At 49.1% G+C, this 20,140-nt stretch overlaps 1 protein-coding gene across 4 annotated transcripts in view; it reads left to right on the top strand.

Annotated features, from left to right (window-relative positions):
- Positions 1 to 6: 6 nt before the first annotated feature.
- Positions 7 to 20,140, top strand: part of CD58 (CD58 molecule) — a 41,484-nt gene continuing 21,350 nt past the window's right edge. For all 4 annotated transcript variants that reach the window (XM_077767251.1, XM_077767233.1, XM_077767240.1 and 1 more), the window contains exons 1-2: positions 7 to 191; positions 17,414 to 17,710. In XM_077767251.1, coding sequence (XP_077623377.1) covers positions 122 to 191; positions 17,414 to 17,710 — 367 coding nt within the window. In that variant the 5' untranslated portion in view covers positions 7 to 121. The remainder of the gene's footprint in view (positions 192 to 17,413; positions 17,711 to 20,140) is intronic.

The raw sequence follows: 20,140 nt of genomic DNA, 5'->3' as shown, positions 1-20,140 counted from the left end.
GACAAGACGGGTCGGAGGAAGCGGGGGCTGGACGGGGCCTGCCCGTGGCGCCTGGCGGAGCTGCGCTAGAACTTGCCGAGGACCCTGGCCCAGTCCCGGCGTAGAGGCCGCCGGAGGAGCCATGGCCGCAGGGAGTGCCGGGCGCTTGGCTGCGGGGAGTCTCTGTGTGGGCTGCCTGGTGCTCTACTTGGGTGAGTGGCGGCCTCCCCCGGGCCCGGCGGGGACTGGGCGGCGCCGGAGGTGCCGGGGGTGCCCCCGGCTACGGGGCCGAGTGGACGCGCGGGGCCGAGGCGGCCGCAGCTTGGGCTGGGGAGCGGGGGAAACGCTGCGGGCGGAGAGGCTTGTCCCGTCGTCAGCACGTCTCCCGTGGGTAGCCTGGAAGCAACTTTGACCTCAGGCACCGGAGTCCTGGCTGGGAGGAGGGACCGGACTCCAGCTCGCTCACTTCTTCGGTGTAGTTTGCTCTAAGACCCCTCGGACCTCCGCACCCCCCACCCCACCCCAGCCCTGTCACCTCCCGACTCTGTTCCTCCGGAAGGGTGTGCCTTGTGAAAGTTTCAGTGACTGCTAAGTCACTTGCGGCCCTTCCCTCCCCGGGGAGCTTCAAGAGAACTCGGGCTGCCCTTTCACTGCTTCCGCAGCCTCTGAGCTCTTTCAGGACCGGGCGGGCGGCGCCTTCCACCTGTGGGCGGAGGAACCCCGCTGATCCCGGCGGGGGAGGGGGCGCGAGCGAGCTCGGCCGCCCGGGGCCCCTGCAGCCCCCCCTGCTCAGACTGGCACTGCCGCCGGCGGGGGGCCGGGCCGGGCCCAGAGGAGTGTCCGAGTGGGCGATGGCCTCACTCCCGGAGGCCTGTGCTCCTTCTTCTCGTCTGAAAACGTAAAGGAACCGGCGTCCTCCCTCTCCCGCTTCTGCAGCCAGATTCACAGCCCCGAGAAATAAGTTATCTGTCTTCAGATGCGTCCCCACCTCAGCAAACCCCTACACACAGCGAGAGCCAAGGCCCCGGAGCGTATTTATAAACCCGCAGCTAGTTTTTCTTTCCGTGAGGGTTTGCCCCTGGAGGCCCGTTTGCATAGACCAGAGATCAGTCTTCCATCCCCATTCCACCCACACTCAGCTTCCACGGAGTGCCTGGGGGCACATGCGGCTAGGAGGGGCTGGGAGAGCTCTAGTGTCTTTGGTCCGGAGGAACTTAAGACAGGCCTGTGAGCACAGGGTGCTGCCGCAGGCACAGGGCAGAGACGAGGCCTTTGGCGAAGGCAGGTCTCTTGCCAAGCAAGCCCTGCAGGGTCCGGAGGGTGTTTGAACCCAGCCAGCGGGATGTGTGGTGCGTGGACACGCGATGATGTGGGAAAGGGTTCCAAAAGATGGAAAAGACAACTTGGCAGGCAAAGGAGAGCGGTTTCTGGGCCTGACAGATTCGGGACCATGTGCTTGGGTGTGATAAGCTGGAAGGGCTGCAGCTGGGAGGCTGTGGAGGTGGGGCAGATGCCATCCCAGGGCCCCGAGAGCTTGGAGGCCTTCCTGTGCTGGTGGCCGTGGGGAACCGGGAGACACACATACAGGCGGAATCTGACTCCGTGGGAAGCAGCCCAACGGTGATTGAGAGCATCAGTCGTTAAGTGTCAGACTTCAGCTCAGGTCGTGATTTCACAGTTCGTGGGTTGAGTTCACATTGGGCTCTCTGCTGTCAGCACAGAGCCCGCTTCAGATCCTCTGCCCCCCCCCTCCTCGCTTCCTTCCTCTCTCTCTCTCTCAAAAAAAAAAAAAACACATTAAATTAAAAAAGAGCATCAGCCCTCCAGTCAGATGCTCAGCTTCCTGCCCTGGCCCTCACCTGAGTTACAAGGTTTGTACATTCCATAACTTCTTGCCTCACTGTCTTTGCCCTCAAAGCAAGAGAACACCACTCAGTGGTGAGGGAGGGTAAGAATAGCGTGAGCTTCATAGAATGACTGAACGTCAGTCGCTGAACAAATTCTGATTGCGCGTGCGCTGTGTGTTGGGCACCTTGCAAGGGAGTGGGGTGGCAACAAAGGACAGACTTCCCTGCCTTTGTGAAACTTATGTTATTGGGGTGGGGGGGAGAGACAGTACGTGAAATAAATGAGTAAAGATGTAGATGTGGAGGGGGGCTCAGTCAGTTAAGCGTCCGGCTTCAGCTCAGGCCATGATCTCATGGTGCGTGGGTTCGAGCCCCGCGTGGGGCTCTGTGCTGACAGCTAGCCCAGAGCCTGGAGCCTGTTTCAGATTCTGTGTCTCCCTTTTTCTCTCTGACCCCCCTCTGCTCATGCTCTCTCTCTCTCTCTCAGAAATAAATAAAACATTTTTTTTTTAAAAAAGTAGATGTAGAGTGGTGGTAAAGCAAACATTGACACATCAGAGATTTGTAGCGCAAAGAAAAGGAGAATGGGTGTGGCTCACATTTCTAAACTTTGGAACATTAAAAATCTGTAGAGTCGTTGCCAAAAAATAGCATAACGAACACTTCCACCCTCTTCTTCTGGAGTCACCAGTTATTAACATTTTGACACATGTGGTTCACTTCTCCCTGTCACTGTGCATGCACACTTAATTTTTTTGTCTAAACATTTGAGAGTTGAAGATCTTTTGACACCTCACCCCTAATAGGTCAACATGTGTCTTGGAAGAACAGGGTCTCCAGAAAGGCGTGGAACCAGAAGTCAGGAAATACACCATCGACACGGTACTGTTTTCTGCAAGAGTCCAGAGGCCAATCCTGGACCACATACTTCATTTGGTACTCATGTCTGTTTCATCCCCTTCCTTTATTTTTTAATTTTTAATGTTTTTATAATTTATTTTGAGAGAGAGAGATCGATTGAGAGCATGAGAGAGAGGGGGAGAGAGAATTCCTAGCAGGCCCCACGGAGTCAGCGCAGAGCCCCACACGGGTCTTCATCACACGAACCATGACATCATGGCTCGAGCTGAAATCAAGAGTCAGAAGCTTAACTGCCTGCGCCACCCAAGTGCCCCAACTCCCTTTCATCTAAAACTTGCCAACTCTTCTTTTTCTGGGTGTACTTTATGACATCACCACTTTCAGAAGGTCTGGACCAGTTTCACAGAAGTCCCTGGATCTGGCTCCTCTGTTGCCTCATGATTAGATTCTGGTGAAACGTTCAGGAATGTTGCACAGGTGTGCTGTGTCTCCCATGCTTCTCATTAGGGAGCAGATGCAGGCCATCTGTCTCATTGGTGGAGACCTTTGGGTATTTGGTGAAAGTGACCCACCAGATTTCTCCTTTTCAGAGGCACCTGTTCCCCTTTGTAAATAATATGTGATTTATCCAGTGACACTTAGAGATTGTGCAACTATCCTGTTCTGCAGCAATCTTTTACCTGATGTGTCAGCATCCAGTGGTGATTCTTCCCCAAGTCCATTAAAATGTTTGTAGATGGCAGGGCACCTGGGTGGCTCAGTCAGTTGAGTGTCCGACTTTGGCTCAGGTCATGATCTCATGGTTTGTAAGTTTGAGCCCCCCCATCGGGCTCTGTGCTGACAGCTCAGAGCCTGGAGCTGCTTCAGATTCTGTGTCTCCCTCTCTCTCTCTCTGTCCCTCCCCCACTTGCACTCTGTGTCTCTCTCAAAAATAAACATTTTTTAAAAATTAAAAAGATATTTGTAATGGCAGTTTTCTATCTCTAATTTCTTATATATCATTGACACTCCTCAGTAACAAAGAGCTTTTTAATTTTTTTTTTTTAGTATAAGTATAGACTCATGGATATTTTTTAAGATAACATTCTTGTCATTATCTATTTTGAAGCCCAGGTACCTTGAATTTGGCAGATGGGAACCCCACTGTACTTGAGGGTTCTCTGCCAAGTTTCTACCAGTTTTTGAGCACCTCCTACTTTCTGGCATAGAAAGATGTTCTGGACTCATTTTGTACCTTTTCGGCCTCAGCTGGTAATCATTCGGCTCTCTTGTTCCTCTCAGTGGGAGATGAATTTAGAAACAATATTTGGGTGCTAGGTGTGCCCGAGGCTACTGGAGTTATGGTTTCTAGGCTCTATCAGTTCTCGGAGCCAGGAGATCGAGCTTTACTGAAGTTAGGAGTTTATCCTGTTACCACGAAGCCTAATCTAACAATCTGGTTCATCTTTCCCTCCATTTCCAATTTGTATCTTCCTTCGCCACAGTGAGATCTCTGTTCCTCATAGAATCTGTACAGTTTCCTAATATACATTAAACACAAAATTGTTTCTTAACTGCTCTACCAGTCCCACTACCAAGCACAACCTTTTTAAAATACAGTTCAAGGGGTGCCTGGGTGGCTCAGTCAGGTAAGTGTCCGACTTCGTCTCAGGTCGCGGTCTCACAGATCGTGGGTTCAAGGCCTGCATCAGGCTCTGTGCTGACAGCTAGCTCAGAGCCTGGAGCCTGTTTCCGATTCTGTGTCTCCCTCTCTCTCTGACTCTCCCCTGCTCATGCTGTCTCTCTCTCTCTCTCAGAAATAAATAAAAAAATTAAAAATAAGTAAAATAAAATTCAGATCAAGGTTTCTTCATAGTTCTTTTTATTCTTCTGTATATCCCACTGAATAGGTACAGAAAACTATATTTTCAAGTTACTTAATTCTTTCCTTCTGTGTGGTTATGCTGTCAACTCAATATATAGTTGCATTAATTTATTTTTTTTCCTTTTAAAAATATTTATTTCGAGAGAGAGAGAGATTGAGCATGAGCAGGGGAGGGGCAGAGGGAGAGGGAGAGAGAATCCCAAGCAGACTCCCCAATCTCAGCGCAGAGCCTGATATGGGGCTCCATCTCACGACTGTAAGATCATGACCTGAGCCAAAATCAGGAGCCAAATGCTCAACTGACTGAGCCACCCAGGTGCCCCAATTTGTTTTTGTTTCTATTCAATTTGAGGGTCCCCCCCTTGATTTAATTTTTAAATATGTAAAATATTAACATGGTTCCAATCAAGCCATATAAAAAGATCTGCTCAGAGAAATCCTATTCCCGCCCTCGCCAGACATTATAGCAGCTAATATTTGTTTCTGTTTTGTCTTTCTTTGTTTCTTTTTATAGATACAGATCTGCAACAATAGTAACATACTCTCCGTACCCTTCTGCACCTTGTTTTTTGTCTCTTGGCCATAGATCTGGATAATCTTTCCCTATCAGTCGCATAGTCCTCCATGGGCTGAACGTATGATATTTCATGCAGCCACTCTACTCTCTTTCATGGTTACTGTTTTAGACTGCGTAGTCAGGGGAGGGTCTCCTTAATTGTTTGGGGGAGCAGTGTTCCAGGCAGGGGTAGAGGTGGAGGGGCTGGCAGCAAAAGCCCTGAGATGAGCTTCAGGAATTTAAGGAAGCTCAAGGAGACCAGTGTACCAGAAAGCAGCAGGAAATGAAGTCATAAACATGATCTGGGCGAAGTCCTGGAGATGGATTTATGGGCCCCTTTAAAGGCTGTGACATGTTTTTTTGTTTGTTTGTTTGTTTGTTTGTTGTTTTTTTACTCCCAACAAAATAGGAAGGTTTAGAGGCTTTTGAGCAGGAGTGAAATTACAATGACAGAGTGTTCAAATGAATGGTTCTGGCTGCCGGGTGGAGAGCCACCTAGAGAGGGGCCAAGGAGAAGCGGGAAACCGCTCAGCTGTCAAGAGAGGGGGAGCTGAATGGGAGACGGGGGCGGCGGGGTGTGTTTGGAAGGTAGAGCCTGCAGGACTGGGTGCTGGGATGCATCGTCAGGGTCACATGTGGACAGGGCCTTGGGAGGGCTGGGCAGGTGGCAAAGCTCGCTAAGGGCCTGCTATGTTAGTTGTTCTGTGGGTTTTGTTTTTGTCTATTTTTTGGTTTTTCTCTCATTCAGCACTGCCTGCCTTATTGGGCTGCCGTTGACATTGCAGAGTTCCTTTATCTTGCCAGCCATCTCCCCAGCTGGATTTTCTTTCCTCCTACAGGAACCAAGTGGTATACTGCTTCTTAAGAAGTTCCTTTTGTTGATTTATTTTCATATTGTTTTTAACAACACACAGGGGTAAATCTGGACATTCGATGCTGCACTGTTTGTCAAGCACGTCTCCATTTTAAGGTTTTTTTTTTTTTTTAATGTATCTTTTTTTAATGTTTTATTTATTTCTAGGAGAGAGAGAGAGAGAGACAGCGTGAGCAGGGGAGGGTCAGAGAGAGAGGGAGTCACAGACTGAAACAGGCTCCAGGCTCTGAGCTGGCAGTCAGCACAGAGCCCGACGCGGGGCTCGAACCCACGAACCGCGAGATCATGACCTGAGCCGAAGTCGGACGCTTAACCGACTGAGCCACCCAGGTGCCCCTCCATTTTAAGGTTTAAAGTTATCTCCCATCATGATGTGAGACGTTCTCATGTTTTTGGCTGCAACCACGGTTCAGAGTTCTGCGTGCTCTTACTTAGGAAGAAGACCGTCTGAGTCAAAATAGCGCTGTGTTTTCCTATGGGAAACCTCGGCCCTTTGTGACAATAGTAGCTGTCGTGAATTGAGTGCATGCACTGCGCCAGGTTCTGGGCCTAGTGTTTTTAAATTTTTGGTTTCATTTACCCACCACGCCAGTTTTGGTTTTTTGTTTTATTTATTTATTTATTTTTTTAAGGTAGAGGCTATAAAGAGGAGAACAAAGGTTAGGTAGGATACCTTGACCGAGTTCACACAGGAGATAAGTGAGAGCAGGCAAGAAGCCAGGGCCCTCTGATTCAAAATCCGTGCATTCCCAACACAAGATTAGATAAGCAGCACTTAGGAAAATGTGAAGAGCCATACGTAATCCCTCTCTCTCTCTATTTATTTTCTTAGTAATCTCTACAGCCAACATGGGGCTCAAACTCAGTGATCCTGAGATCAGGAGTCGCTCGCTCTTGCAGCCAGCCAGGCACCCCCTAGGTGATTCCTTATGTGTGATGTGCATACACTGTCCAGTGTAACCTTGCTCGGGCCTGTGAAATCATAGAGGGCAGCACAGTTACTAGCCACTGAGGTCTGTTTTCAACATCATCATTTTCAAAGGGAGGGGTTGGGGAAACCTTCTCTGGGATGTAGAATTCAGAATGGGGATTTATTTACGTATTTATTTTTTTTAATTTTTAAAAATGTTTTATTTATTTCTGAGAGAGAGAGAGAGAGAGAGAGACAATGTGAGCAGGGGAGGGTCAGAGAGAGAGAGGGAGACACAGAATCTGAAGCAGGCTCCAGGCTCTGAGCTAGCTGTCAGCACAGAGCTCGATGCGGGACTCAAACCCATGAACTGTGAGATCCTGACCTGCGCCCAAGTCAGACACTTAACTGACTGAGCCACCCAGGTGCCCCTATTTACGTATTTATTAACATTTTATTGTACTTATACCCTATACACTCAGACTTTACTCCTAAGTACTTTTGCATAGCATCAACAAGTCTTTGGTTTAATTTTGATGGGTGTCTTTGAGAAATGTTGAAAGACCGTTAGAAGCACCTTTTAAGAACGAGATCGAAGAATGTGTCTCATTGCCCTCTTGAGCACTCTAACGTTTCTTGAATAAAAATGGGTTTTGGTTTCTCTGTTTGAAAGCAGAAAGTTTGCCTGCATCCAGGAGGCACGAGTGCCAGTTTGCGTGAGTTTGCCATCGTCTGATTTCCTCTCAAGTGCAGAAGGCTTTTTCAAGCTTCTACATGAGGCTAGAGCCTCTTGGATTCTATACATGGAAGTCAAACCGTTTGTCTCAGGATTGAAAGTGAAACCAGAGTACGACTTTTTCCATTTGTTCGGACAGGTTGAGGTCTGAGTAGCAAGCTAAGCTAGCAAGACCAATCCCAGGAAAGTGCTAGAAAATATTTTAGTAGTTCTTTGGAGACAGCCTTCAGTGCCTGCCCACCAGCCTCAAAGGAGAATGTCTTCCAATTTCTTTATAGGCACAGGACCTTCTCCTTTGACCTCTTTGTTTCTCCTCCTCCTCCTCCCTCCCCCCTCCTCTTCCTCCCCCTTCATTTTTTCTTTTTCTTTTTTAATATCTCCTGCCCTGTGCCCCTTTCATCTTTTCCTTCTCAGCTGCCCTGTGGGCTTCAATGAAAACCAGTGGCAGTAAGGAGACCTCTTGCCCAGAATCCCTGAAATAAGTTCAAGTCTGCTCTCTGCCCCCAGCTGGGAACACATATTTCCAAGGTCTGTCCTTTGTGACCTTGATCTCTTCTGTCAACCCAGTGTCCAGCTGAGGAAACTAAATTGTTTTGATAGACTTGTTCTCAGGACCCATTTTGGGTCCTTACGGCCTTCACTTCCTTTTCATAATGTTCCCCAAAATGGCTGTGGTGAGTAGCGTCTGAATTTCCACCAGGCTCGCTGCTGTGTACTTTCATGAAGATTTCCCACTGTAACAGTTGAACACTGGAGGGGAAAATGATGGGTTACTTACACATTCAGAAAACAATGAGAAAATCAGATTAATAAGAAATTAATCATGAGTGAGTTTTTCAACGATGAGCTGAATAACTGGAAACTAGTAGGGATGAAAAAGAAATTCTTAATGAAATGATCAATAGTGTATAGAACTACCTTGAATCAGACTTTGGAGAATAGGTTTGGAGAAACTCATACCTCTCGTAAACACCTTATTCCCCAGAGCACACTGTAGTTCTCAGATCCCTCCTCTAACAAGAACATGTGGCTTTTGAGCATGATGAGCTCACAGATGTGGCTTTTGAGCAAGACAGTATGTCAGTATTTAGGAAGGACAGGCTGGAGCAGAGCATCAGAAACATGGTATGAAACCGATGAAATTGATTTTGATGATAGAGTTCGTTTAATCTGATATCGCCGCAATATTTTCATTTCAACACACAGTCAATATCAAAAATATTAATGGGGGATTTTACATTCCCTTTTTCACATTAAGCCTCCAGTGTCCAGTGAGCGTTTTGCACTCACCATGCATCTCATTCCAGACAAACCGCATTTCATGTGTGGCTCGTGGTTACTGAGACAAATCATACAGACTGAGAGGGAAAGGAGACGGACTTGAAGTGTAAGAGCAGGGAATGTAATGGGCAATATTTTAGCATGATGGCTGAGAGAAAAGCTCAAAAGGAAACAGATTTAATTGGCCTCAACGTCTGAATTCCAGATGAGTTCATCCAGGAGCAAAGAGTAGCTTGACCACTGAGAGGGCCTGCGAGGCATCTTCTGGGGGTGTGGGGGGTGTTCTGAGCCTGGGGGCCAGGATTGTTGCCTGGTGAGGTTCAGGCGGCTGCTGCAGGCTGAAATATAGGAGACAGGGAGCAGGGGTGGTGCCGCTGAGAGCAGTAGATTCTCATCCTTAGCAGTTATGGTGACCCAATCCCCCAACGGGGTCCGGAAGAGAGTGGAATTGTGCCTTTGGAGCTGGCTGTCCATGTCCAGACACCACCCCTGTCCTGGGCCAGCTGAGAGACCTCGGCCAGCTTCTGAACCCCTCTGAGCCCTAGTTTCCTCATCTGGTGGCTCCCGTTCTTTGGAATGTTCTTCCCCATATTCTCCAGCTCAAACTCTCACTTTTTTCTGGGCTGAGCTGGCCTGGGGCTCATTTGGATTGGACTTCTGAAGAGCTGGGTGAAAGAAACCAGCTGCATTGCGCTTCATTCAGTCAAAGAGACCCTCTTTCTCCTTTATTGGCCACAAACCCGGTGAGCCCATTTCCTGCCCCCAAACTGGGACTGATAGGAGAGAGAGTATCTGTGGACCGCACAGGATGGCTTACTTGGTGTCGGACATTTTAGAGAGTGGCCACTCCTCTGTATTGCAAATGGGTACGTGTAGAGAGACACTTTGTCTCCCGAAAGGCCACCACTTTCACAGGTGGATGTCAGCTGGGAGTGTTCTGTGAGGCAGTGGAGAAATGTTGTGGTCACAGGCCACCGTCTGGAGAAGAAACGCATCCAGTCACTTGGGTTCAGAATCCCCGACCTCTGCTGTTGTCACGTTTATCACGAGTCTCTCACTGACCTGCCGTTACAATGCCCAACATACAGGGGAAATACAAAGGCTTAATTACTAGGGTACTGAAACTTCAAGGGGATTTTTTTTTCCCATCCAACGAATTTTTACCTTCCCTGCTAAAATCTGCAGGCCGTCCTGCAGAATATTTCAGAGAGAGAAGAATATTTTTAAATCGCCTTATTCATTTCTAAGAAAAAAAAAAAAACCACCAACAACAGCAACAACTCAAGAAAAAACTTCCTTCCAAATCCCAGGAGGGCTGTAGGTCATTTCTGAGAAAGGCGTCAGTGACGCCTTGCACCTCCTCCAACCTCAGACGGGCTGTTACGTTTGATCAGGAGCTGGCATCCTGCACATGGGTGCACACAGGTCTGGTGCAGCAGGAGGTGACGCCTAGTCATGCTTGGAGGGGGTGCAGGGGACAAGGGGGACCATGCCCAAAGGAACAGCGGTGGGGGAGAGAGGGAGTGGGGATCCAGGTGCCCTTCCCTCCCCAGTCGGGTTGTGGCCCTGGTGGAAGCAATTAGGGGGAAGGGGACTGTTTTTTTGTTTGTTTGTTGCCTGCACACCAGGGGGTCCCAGGCCACTCGCTCTTCAGCTCCAGCTAACAGCCTCCACTTCTCTTTGCTGAGTTCACAACCCCTCCTGCAGATTCCACAGCTCCCTAGGGATTTGTAGAGTTCAGGGTTTGGGGTAACTGCCTGATTCTGTGGCTCTGTCAGGAAGCCCTACCTCTCAGACTACAGTTAAGCTGTGTTTAGATGAATTAAGGCACCCAAGAACTACTTACCGAGTGTCCTTCCTCTGCCAGGCCATGGGGATACGCCAGACACCACGGGCGAGCCTGCCTTCATCCTCAGAGGGCTAGCCCGGCCGGGGATGCCCCTGGACTCAGGTTGGAATTAGCTGCCAGCTTTTAAGAATGAGAAGTTTTCCCGTGAGCTTCAACTATGCAGCTTCTTTTCTTCTTCTTCTTTTTTTTTTTTTTTTTTGGAAAAGCAGAGGTTCTGCAAGCCCTGCGTGCCCACGTGGGTGGCAGCCGGAGTCTGTCTCGGGGAGCATGTGCTCACCGGCGTCCCCTCTGTCTGTGGGTTGCATTGTCAGTCTCTGACCATTTCATTTGCCAGTTTCCCGGGGGGCTCCTTGGTGGCTCCCTTCTTTGTCTGCTCCTCGTTTGTTTCCCCTCCTTTTCTCTCCTCTCTCTGGCTCTTCTTCCTGCGTGCCAGCCTCTCACCTCCTTTCCCCACCCCACGCATTACTTGCCATCACACACACAAACACCCTCCCTTCTGCTTCGTTTCTCGTGGCCTTTCGTTGGGAAGCCCTGTCACGTGTCCCTTGGTCACATCTCAAGTTGTCCGTGAACGACACCACCACTGTCACAAAACCAAGGCTTGATTGTGAACCCCTGTCACATGTTAGAGGTGTGGGTGTAACCCTTTCTTGTCCAGTCAGACTCCTCAGTTTCCTCATGTGTCTGAGGTTGGGGATGGTGGGGGCCACAGACTCTTGTTTGCTCAGAACCCCTTGGGCCCTGACAGTGATTTGGGGACCGCCGGGATTGGGGCCTCACCTGCAGGTCTCAGAGACCTGCTTGTGTCTCCACTGGAGCAGTTGGACCCTCTTATTCCCAACCTCTGCAGCCATGGAAATCCCGTGTCTTGTCACACCTTTGGTGGCCATATGCCACACAGCCCAAGTCAGAAACAGTGCTTAAGAGCATTCTGGAGTCAGACCATCTGGCTCCAAATCCAGTTTCACCACCTCACTAGCAAGTCACTCCATCTTTGGTGCCTCAGTGTCCTCATCTGCAAAATGGGGTCAAAGATAACGCCTGCCTAATGTGTGTGGCTCTTAACAGACTCCCTGGGTATGTATTTGCAGAGCTCTTCCCACCTTGCCTCGCAGGCCATAAGTACTATCCCTATGAGTGTTTGGTTAAATAAACTAAAAATAGCAGTCAGTCTCCATCCCTGAACCCAAGTAAAAACATGCAGAGGAATTTGGGGCCAGGAGCGGGCATCCTTCTTCCTTAACTCGATAGTTCCAGTGACCATGTTTTCTAAGTCGAAAATCGGGGCACTTCATCTGCAAAATATCTGGGTCCCACTCCTGGCTTCAAGCCATATGAGAAGAATTATCAAAATTGGGTGTGGTGATGGTGCCTTGTAAAGATCCTGCAACAAAATACTTGGAGTTGGAGCTGTTTTTAAGTATATGATCCCTCTATCTCGAGGCATTGAGGTACCCTCATATCTTTAAAAGATCACTCAGTACTCTGCAATACAAATAAAACAATTCTGGCTAGCGTGAAATGTTTGTTTAGGCAATCACTGATACCTGTTTTCTCTCCCTCCCTCTCTCTCATTTTATTTATTTATTTTTAATGTTTTATTTATTTCTGAGAGAGAGAGAGACAGCATGAACAGGGGAGGGTCAGAGGGAGAGGGAGACACAGAGTCCGAAACAGGCTCTAGGCTCTGAGCTGTCAGCACAGAGCCCGACGGCAGGGCTCAAACCCATGAACCATGAGATCATGACCTGAGCTGAAGTCAGATGCTTGACTGACAGCCACCCAGGCGCCCCTCCCTCTCATTTTAAATGAAAGCTCACGCTAGGTGAGATGATGAAAGTTCTCACCCAGCCACGATCACGTACAACAAAGGCCTTGATGTGGCCTGACTCACGGAAAGGGAAAGAAGGAAAGCCCTGTTGGAAGCCTACTTCATGTCAGCTATTGTCTAAAAACCCTCAATCTTTTCTTTTTTATTTATTTTTGAGGGCGACAGAGACAGAGTGGGGGAGGGGCAGAGAGAGAATCCCAAGTGGGCCCCGTGCTATTAGCACAGAGCCCGACGCAGGGTTTGAACTCAGGAAACCTTGAGATCATGACCTTGAGCCCAAACCAAGAGGATGCCGCTTAACCATCAGAGCCACACAGGTGCCCCTGAGGACGCTCGATCTTCAAACCTCAAAACAATCCTTTGTGGTAGGCATTCTGATTTACATTTTACAGCCGAGGAAGCCTAGTTTGGAAGGCTTTTGAGAGTTCAGCTGGGCACATCTGGCTGCAAGTCTGGGCACCTTCCCTTCTACCTTCTGGCATGGTAAGTGGGTGTCCCCATGGTCCCTCTTCTGACCACTCATTTATCTGCAAAGCAACCTGCTTCCTGCTGACTCCTTTCCTGCTATTTGTGTGCAAATTCATTCATTCATTCATTCATTCATCCACTGATTCATTCATTGATTGATTCATTCACTCAGTGTGTCTGACCTTTGAGAAACAACTGCTATTCTTCTTTTTCATTGGCAATTGTCCTATCAGCAACTTATTTCCGGGTTAGTCTCAGAAGTGCAACAGAAAGGACTTTGCTGTGGGCATAGAATGCTAGACAGTGGCCACTACAGATGTGGTGATTCCCAAGCCTGTCTGCTCTTGTGAGTCCCCGACCTGTGTGCCCAGTAACCTACTGGGCATCTCCACTGGTGTCTCCTAGAGCCCACGTGGGGTCTGAGACTGGAAGCATGGTCTTCCAGCCCAAAGCTGGCCCTCCTCCATGCCCCCTGTCTTAGGGAAAGACACCACCGCCCACCTTGGGGGAAGATTATCATACAGATAACAAAACATTGATAACATACAAGGAACTCCTAAACCTCGATGAGAAAAAGACAAGCAACCCAATGGGAAAAAATGGCAGGATGCAAAAAGACATTTTTCAAAAAAGGAGCTCCAGATAATCAAAAAATGGAAAAGATGCCTAAGTGTCCAGAGGTCAGGAAAATGCAAATCCAGGTAATAGTGAAATGTCGCTTTATATCTGATAATTAAACGTGCAAAAAAAAAAATCACGGGATGCTTGCTGAGCAGAAGGAAAAGGTGACTTGGGTGTTCTTGTTGGCGATGTAACACGCAGAAGCAAGCAGTGTGGGAGCACCTATTAAAACAAAAAATTTGTTTGCTCTTTGGTTCAGTCCCACTCCTGGGATTCTCTCCCATAGATATGAAACCACAAATCCACAAAAACTCGTACAGAGGAATCGTTATTACAGTTACTGCGGTAGAAGCAGCAGCGAGGGACCGAACGTGTGTTTGACGGCCGTGGATGGCCGCTTTGTTCTGGTTCATTTTGGTTCATTTCTACCCTGGCATAATAGGAAACCACTGAAAGGAAGAAAGTCTTGCCGTACCAGTGGGTTGGGTGGGACTCTTATGAAGTATTCTTGATGGGAAGGGCAAAATGCAGAGATGTGTGCATAAGACCATATTTTTGTTAAACCATGGCAAATTGCATATACATTTGCATATACACATTCTATGTGATATATCTTTATCTCATTTTATGATACGAGCAGGTGGAAGAAGAGCAAGTGATATGTTCAGAGTCGTTAACATAGTTTTTTTTTTTAATGTTTTATTTTTTATTTTTGAGAGAGACAGCATGACAGTGTGAGCAGGGGAGGGTCAGAGAGAGAGGGTGACACAGAATCCAAAGCAGTCTTCAGGCTCTGAGCTAGCTGTCAGCACAGAGCCCAACGTGGGGCTTGAACCCACGAACTGCGAGATTATGACCTTCCCTCGCCCCTCAGTGGCTCCCCCAAGCGGCTGCTCGTGGAGACACCTGGTCTTGTATTTGGTGGCACTGATCACAGCTGCAGCTGGGTGTCTGTCTCGTTATTTGGATAAGGTCCAACTTCCCTAATACAAAGTAAGCCCTGAGAGGGCAGGGACTGCGTCTGTCTTGTTCTGGGGTACGGAGAGTCCCCACAGACTGGAGCCGCCCACTGGGTAACAGGACCGTGCTGCTGTGAATGGGGGGCTCAGAGAGCCAGCACGTCTGTGTCCTGGTCCCTCTGTTGCCATAAACTCGCTGAATGACTCTGGACAGTTGGCGTGCCTCTCGGAGGCTGGTTGCTTGCCTGCGCGACGGCTGCGAAGTGTGTGGCGAGTCGTGAAAAGGGACACGAAGGTATGCGAACACACCACGGGCAGCGAGCAGGAATTTGGTGACATTTTCCTTCATGTATCTTGGAAACCTGAAGAAATGGGGGTAATTCCACTAATTTTGAGAGTTTCTTCCAGCCCCAGACTGGTCTCCCCCTCCCCTGTCCATGCTTCTCGCCAGTCTCGCTCCGTCCTTGACTTCTTTCTTCCTGCTGTTTTCGAGGCCAGGAAACATCGTCTCTTCCCAGGAAGCCAGCAGCCATCCATCTTTATGCAGCCAAGCTTCCTCTCATACATTCATTCATTCATTCATTCATTCATTCATTCACTAACTCAGTCACTCACTCACAAGACACCTCGAGCCTCCACTGGTGGCTGTGGATAGATCCTCACTCCTCAAATCCTCCCTCTCATTCACCTTCCCGTGTGCTCCAGTCAAGTGCAAGAGAGAGGGCATAATGAGCGAAAGCATCGAGGGCTGCTGGTGTTATTTCTGTGGGCAGCCTCCCTTAATTAAGGGAGAGGGGTTCTAAAAATCCTCTCAATTGGCAAACGGGAGATCGTTCCTTCTTATTTGAAATCACAGAACACGGCTGCCTACAATTGGTCTATTTGATAGTTTTGGTTTTTCCCGTGCTCTTTCAATTACTGTGATTGCTACCAGGCAAAAACTTCAAGTTTTAATTTGTCTTTAATGCCTTTCCCTTAACAGCTGCTCTTCTCTCTTAACAAGAAAGTCAAGTCTGGAACCGGATGCGTTTAAGCGCATTTTGGCTATCCCGATCTAGCGGTGGTGGTAAATAGTTAACAACTGGATTGGCGTGGAGAAGGCAGGAGTGTCTGCTTGAAGCATTAGCTTCTGTGCTTGACTGAACGGGGTCCGGCGGGGACGGCAACGGTTAGAACGAGCTCTCCAACGTCCCCGAGTTCTCACTCTGCATCTTGCCCCCTGACTTGCTTCTCAGTCATTGTTTCTGAGCTCAGCTGAGAGCCTCAGTCAGCCAGCCAAGAAGGATACTTGACCAACACCATTAACTCCTCCGTCTCCCTCACCAACCCCTCCCCCGCAGCCACTCATCCCTGTTGCCTTCTCTCCCAAGCAGCCCTTGAATCTGCCCTTTTTATCCGTTCCCACCGCCCACAACCTGGTCTGGTCTCTCCGGTCCTCCCTCTCCGTGCTCCTCCAGCACTGACCTTGATTCTGGTTTCCCTGCTCCGTGCCTGTCCCCAGCAAGCACGCTCCCCTCTGCTGGCAGGTCTGCTGAAACTTAAATTACATCATGCCTGTCTTGTGTTTATTTTTTTATTTTTTTTTTAATTTTTTTTTAATTTTATTTAAATTTTTTTTTAAGGTTTTTTTTTATTTANCAGTATACCCTCCTGTCCATTTTACCTTCCAAAGATCCCGTGATTCCATCTACTTAATTTCATCCTCACAGCCACTGTTGTATCTTACCTGGATTACCGCACCAGCCTCCAAACTGACCACGTGCAGAATTACCTTTCTTTAATTTTTTTTAAATTTTTTTTTAAGGTTTTTTTTTATTTATTTCTAGAGAGAGAGAGAGCGTGAGCAGGGGAGGGTCAGAGAGAGAGGGAGTCACAGACTGAAACAGGCTCCAGGCTCTGAGCTGGCAGTCAGCACAGAGCCCGACGCGGGGCTCGAACCCACGAACCGCAAGATCATGACCTAAGCGAAAGTCGGACGCTTAACCGACTAAGCCACCCAGGCGCCCCGCCTGTCTTGTGTTTAAAGGCTTCCTATGCTTTTCCTTCCCATTTGGATAAATCCCAAACCCTCACATGTCTTACCTGACACCCCCAGGCCCCCGCTAATGTGTATTGTCACCTGGCCTTGCTCACCTCTCCAGCCTCATTCCGCCCCCGTGACTCAGTTGCTGTCTTTGTCTAGCCATCAGGAGCTGCTCTGATCTCCTCAAACATACCTAGGTCCTTCCTGACTCAGGGGCTGCCTTTCTGGAGGTGCTGCTTCCTCTATCAGAATGATTACCTCTCCTCAGCCAGCTCCCCTTTTTGTCCCTCAGGGATGCCCCTGGTGCAGCGTTAGCGTGACTTCCCGGGGAAGGCCCTCGACGGGGCGGCCCCCGCTCCCCAGGCCTGCTTTGTCTTCTCCACACAGTGGGACTTCCTGAGGGCCTAGAGTGACCCCTGTCTGGTCGGCTGTCATGTTCCCAGGCTCGCCCACAGTCCCTGGCATGGGTTTGGTGCTCCATGAAAACTGAATCCAGTTCTTGCATTTATGTGAGCCCTATCCCTCATCCCCTCCCCCCCCCATAAAGAGTAAGTGCCACATGGTCATGCATGTTCTACTTGCTGTATTTTCTGTCAGCGGTTTATCAAGTTAGCACAGAAAGTAGCTGATGAATCATTCTGCTAAATTTAACTTTTTTTTTTTTTTTTTACCCCAAAGAGCATCTTGGAAAATGGCTTTCTATTATCAATAAAGTCGTGTTGTTTTTCCTAATCAATTTCTTTGTCCCTCCTAGGGTTCCCCAGCTGTGCTACCCAGATCATCTATGGAGCTGTAAACCAGAGCGTGACTTTGTACACATCAGGCTCTGTACTCATTAAAGAGATTATGTGGAAGAAAGGAAAAGATAAAGTCATACAGTGGGACGAGGAGGACTCCCACGTCAAAGCTTACCCACCTTTCATAGATAGGGTTCATCTAGACCTCATATCAGGAAACCTCACCATCTTCAATCTAACATTATCGGATGAAGATTGGTACGAAGTCGACTCTCTGAGCATTACCAATACCAAGTTCTTTCTTCGAGTGATTGGTGAGTATCCTAGAAGTTGGGTTGTTTCAAATGGCAAATTGCCAACTATTTTAAGAGACTAACTTAAATTAATGGTTTATGAGGAATAAAAGGATTAGGTCTCTTAGGCTGTCAGAGGTTTCCTCTCCGTCTGGCACACAGGGGCTGGTTTCTGTCCCCTCATCACCCTCTGAGGAGGGGATGTGACCAAGGCGGAGAGAGCAGCCCCAGCTGGGCGGGGCCCCTGCCACCCGCATCACTTGTCTTACTAGGAATATTCTGGAAAGGGATGGAATGGTAGCAATGGGCTCAGAACTCTTGGAGCCCCTTTGGTAGATGATGCTCTGTTTCCACCTGCACCCCACCCCAGGAGGCGGATTTCTTTTTTCCTCTCTTATATCACTTTACACTGGAACCGGAGAGAGGGTACACCTTCCTCCCTGCTTCTTGCCGGTGCTTCTGGGTTCTTCTCCTTCCATGTTGTTATCATCTGTAGGCTCATGGGCACATCCCAACGTTTCTGGGTCATCTGACTGCCTCGCGCCCTTTTGCCACTTCTGATGTTCTGGCTGTCATTAATTCTTAGTGATTATAATATTTAAATACATAACTCTAATATCCTGGCTTCTGAGTCCCTGATCTTTCCTGTGATGGTCTTGTCCTCCCTCCCACCCCACCCCATACATAGGGCCTAGAAATTGTCACCACCACTCATTCTAAGCCCTCCACTGTGTCACGCCCGGTGCCCCCACTGCCATGTGAAACCCCTTTCCCCGGTCAGCTCTGCCATTCTGTCACTTTGTATGGCCTCCACCCTCCTCAGGCAGCCCAGGCATGCTCGCTCACTGGGCTCACTGGAAGACCGGCGTAGCTTCCTGGCTCCTTTTTAAATAGGTCGGACTCACATGGCATGTCCACCTGGGTTCAGTCCAGTGTGCTGGTCTATTCCATGCTCCCACACCATGGCCGCAGAGAAACCCATCACCTCGCATAGTCCCCCACGTTAGGTTCCAGTCACCTGCCAACATGTCCCCTCTTCTCAAGACTCCAATGCCCCTCCACACACCCCCAGACCCACTTCTCAGTGGAAGCCTTTGCTTCCGGTCTCACTGTGGAAGAGAAGGCACTCAGAGGACACATTCCACAGGACATCACCCTCAGCCCACCTGCCCTTGAGCCTGCTGTCTCTTCCTGGTCACAGAGGACCACGCCCTCCACTGTGCCCTGAGCCCCCCTGTGCTCAGGGGACGGCTGCTGTGTTCCTGCAGCGATCTCCTCCGTGAGCTGCCAGCTGGTCCCCACTGGCAGGCGGTATCCCATCAGATACTCATGCCCCCTCCACCCCCCAACTACCGCCCACTTGCTCTCTTGAGTTTGTAGAAACTCTCCTTCAAGAGTTGTCTGTGTTTGCTTTATAAACCCCTTTCTCCTGTTCACTTGACCCCACTCCGAACAGGTTTTCACTCCGTCACCAGGCCAAAGCTCTTGATATCCTCGTTAATGAATCCAGAGACCCGCTCACACTCAAGCCACATCTTTCCTGCCACTCGGCAGCACCCGACATGGCTGGTCATTCCCTGCCCTCTTCCGGTTTTCTTTTAACTCCCCAGCCGTCCCTTCTCAGCCGCCTTGGCTGGCTCCCACGTCTTGCCAACCTCTGAGCACTGGGGACTTTAAGATGGAAGCCACTGTCCTCTGTCCGCGTTCACACCCAGGTGGGTGTGCTCATCCCGTGTCGGGCTTTACTATCATTTCATCGCTGATAGTGCACGGATATTGAGAGCTCTAGTCCAGACCACCACCAAGGCCTTACCTGTGTTTCCCCCTGCCTACCGTGCATTTCCACTCGGACATCTGATTGGCCTTTCAAATTGAGCCACGTGTCCAAGAGCGAGCTCGTCAGCTTTCCTTTGAACCCTGTTCCTCCCCAAATCTTCCCCTGCCTGGTTAGCGGCATTTCCATCCTTTCATTTGCTGAGGCTAAAACCTTTATGTTGTCTTTGACACTGTGTTTCTCTTCCTCTTCCTCTTGAACACCGTGTTTATTCCACCAGGAAATTTTTTGGTTTCACAGAATCTGACCGCCTCTCAGCCCTTCCTCTGGTGTTGGTCCAGGGCCGCTGCATTGCAGCTGGAAGATTGCCACGGCCACCTGATTAGTCACCTGAGATTGCTGTGGCCACTTGATTGGTCACCCAAGATCACTGTGGCCACCTGATTGGTCACCCTAGATTGCCGGGGCCACCTGATTGCCCAGCTTCTACCCTGGCCCAATTCCCCACCCCCCTTTTATTGAGATATAATTGACATATATAGCTCTGTAAAGATTAAGGTGTACAGCATAGTGCTTTGACTTACATAGTTTATTATGACCACACTTTGTTTTTAAATATAAGCAGCCAGAGTGATCTTCAAACAGAAGCCAGGGCATGCCATTCATCTGCTTAGAGG

The sequence above is a fragment of the Crocuta crocuta genome, unplaced genomic scaffold (assembly GCF_008692635.1).
Source record: "Crocuta crocuta isolate KB4526 unplaced genomic scaffold, BGI_CrCroc_1.0 scaffold180, whole genome shotgun sequence".
Classification (NCBI taxonomy): domain Eukaryota; kingdom Metazoa; phylum Chordata; class Mammalia; order Carnivora; family Hyaenidae; genus Crocuta; species Crocuta crocuta.
Note: the sequence above shows the minus strand (reverse complement) of the source record. Positions and strands in the feature narration are given on the sequence as shown.